This window comes from Dipodomys ordii, unplaced genomic scaffold (genome assembly GCF_000151885.1).
Source record: "Dipodomys ordii isolate 6190 unplaced genomic scaffold, Dord_2.0 Scaffold7226, whole genome shotgun sequence".
In the NCBI taxonomy this organism is placed as follows: Eukaryota; Metazoa; Chordata; class Mammalia; order Rodentia; family Heteromyidae; genus Dipodomys; species Dipodomys ordii.
The window spans coordinates 1-1,180 of record NW_012274439.1 but is presented as its reverse complement, the minus strand read 5'-3'; the positions used below and the strand labels follow the sequence as shown (position 1 = coordinate 1,180).

General features: G+C 58.6%; 1 protein-coding gene across 1 annotated transcript; it reads right to left on the bottom strand.

Moving 5' to 3' along the window:
* Positions 1-274: 274 nt before the first annotated feature.
* On the bottom strand, positions 275-1,153 carry LOC106002317 (alpha-(1,3)-fucosyltransferase 11; the record flags this gene model as incomplete). The annotated part of the gene is made up of 2 exons (XM_013037213.1): positions 275-904; positions 1,007-1,153. Coding segments are annotated over 2 exons (777 nt in total), but the record flags the coding sequence as incomplete, so codon positions are not given.
* Positions 1,154-1,180: the final 27 nt, after the last annotated feature.

Here is a 1,180-nt window from a genome sequence, read left to right as displayed (position 1 = left end):
TAACAGCCAGGTGCCAAGGAATCCCACCTGTAATCCTAGCTATGCAGGAGGCTCAGATCTAAAGACTGCAGTTAGCAGCCATCCTGAGCAGGAAAGCCGTGAGACTCTTATCCTCCCCCCCCCCCTTTTATCCATCAAAGAGAAGGATGTAGAGCTTTGGCTCAAGTGGTAGTGTTAGCCTTGAGCCCAAAAGCTCAGGGACAGCGCCCAGGCTAGGACTGGCACAATAAAGACAAACAACTTGATTTTCCGGCTACACAGAACTCCAATATCCCTACCTGTCATTCTCAGGAATGTCTTCCACACTGCCAAAGCCAGGTGTGGGCACTGGACAGTTCATGTGTGAGGGCTGGGCGATGTGAGGCTCGGGGACAGGGACGTCCCTGGGAGAGGCCATGTGGGCTTTCTCAGCGTCCAGCCGGGCCAGTTCATGGTCACAGACAAAGCACTCAAAGCCATTGAGGTAGTTGGGCAGCAGAGGATCATTCACGCCCCACTCACGGCGTTTCAAGCTATTCAAAAGGAACTGGTTGGTGATGCCCCCAGGTTGCTTGTACTCCAGGAATTTCATATACTCCTCATCGTTTTTATCCAGAAAGTCAATGAATTCTGCCAGCTTTTGAGGAGACTCGAAGTCGTCAATCAGTATGATGGAGTGATTGTTGGGCATCCAGTCCCTCACGGAGGGAGAGCCACGGTACACAGGCACAGCACCCAGGTGCATGGGGCGCCACAGTTTCTCTGTCATGTAGTCGTTGCAGATGGCATTTTCCATGGCCAGGTGGAACTTATAGCGGGACAAGAAGGCCAAGAGCTCCGGATCCTCGGTGGTGGCTGTGGCTGTGTCCTGTAAGCGTGCAGTGGGCAGCTCCCGATTCTGCAGGCACTTCCCGTACGAGTCCACCTGCGCGCGGGCAGAGCAGCACTGTCAGCATGGCCACCCTGGGGTTGGGGCTCCGCCCGGCCCGCCCACCGCCCACCGGCCCGCCGGCCCGCCCGCACCCACCGGGATGTAGCGCATGAGCTCGCGCACGTAGCGGTCCCGGTCGGCGGGCACGTCGCAGTGGGACTGCAAGTAGAGCAGAGGCGCGTAGCCACGCCGGCGCCACTCGGCGCGCTCCCGGGGCGGCGGCGGCGCGCGGCGCACGAAACTTGAAGCCAGCCCAAGCAGAAAAGTCTG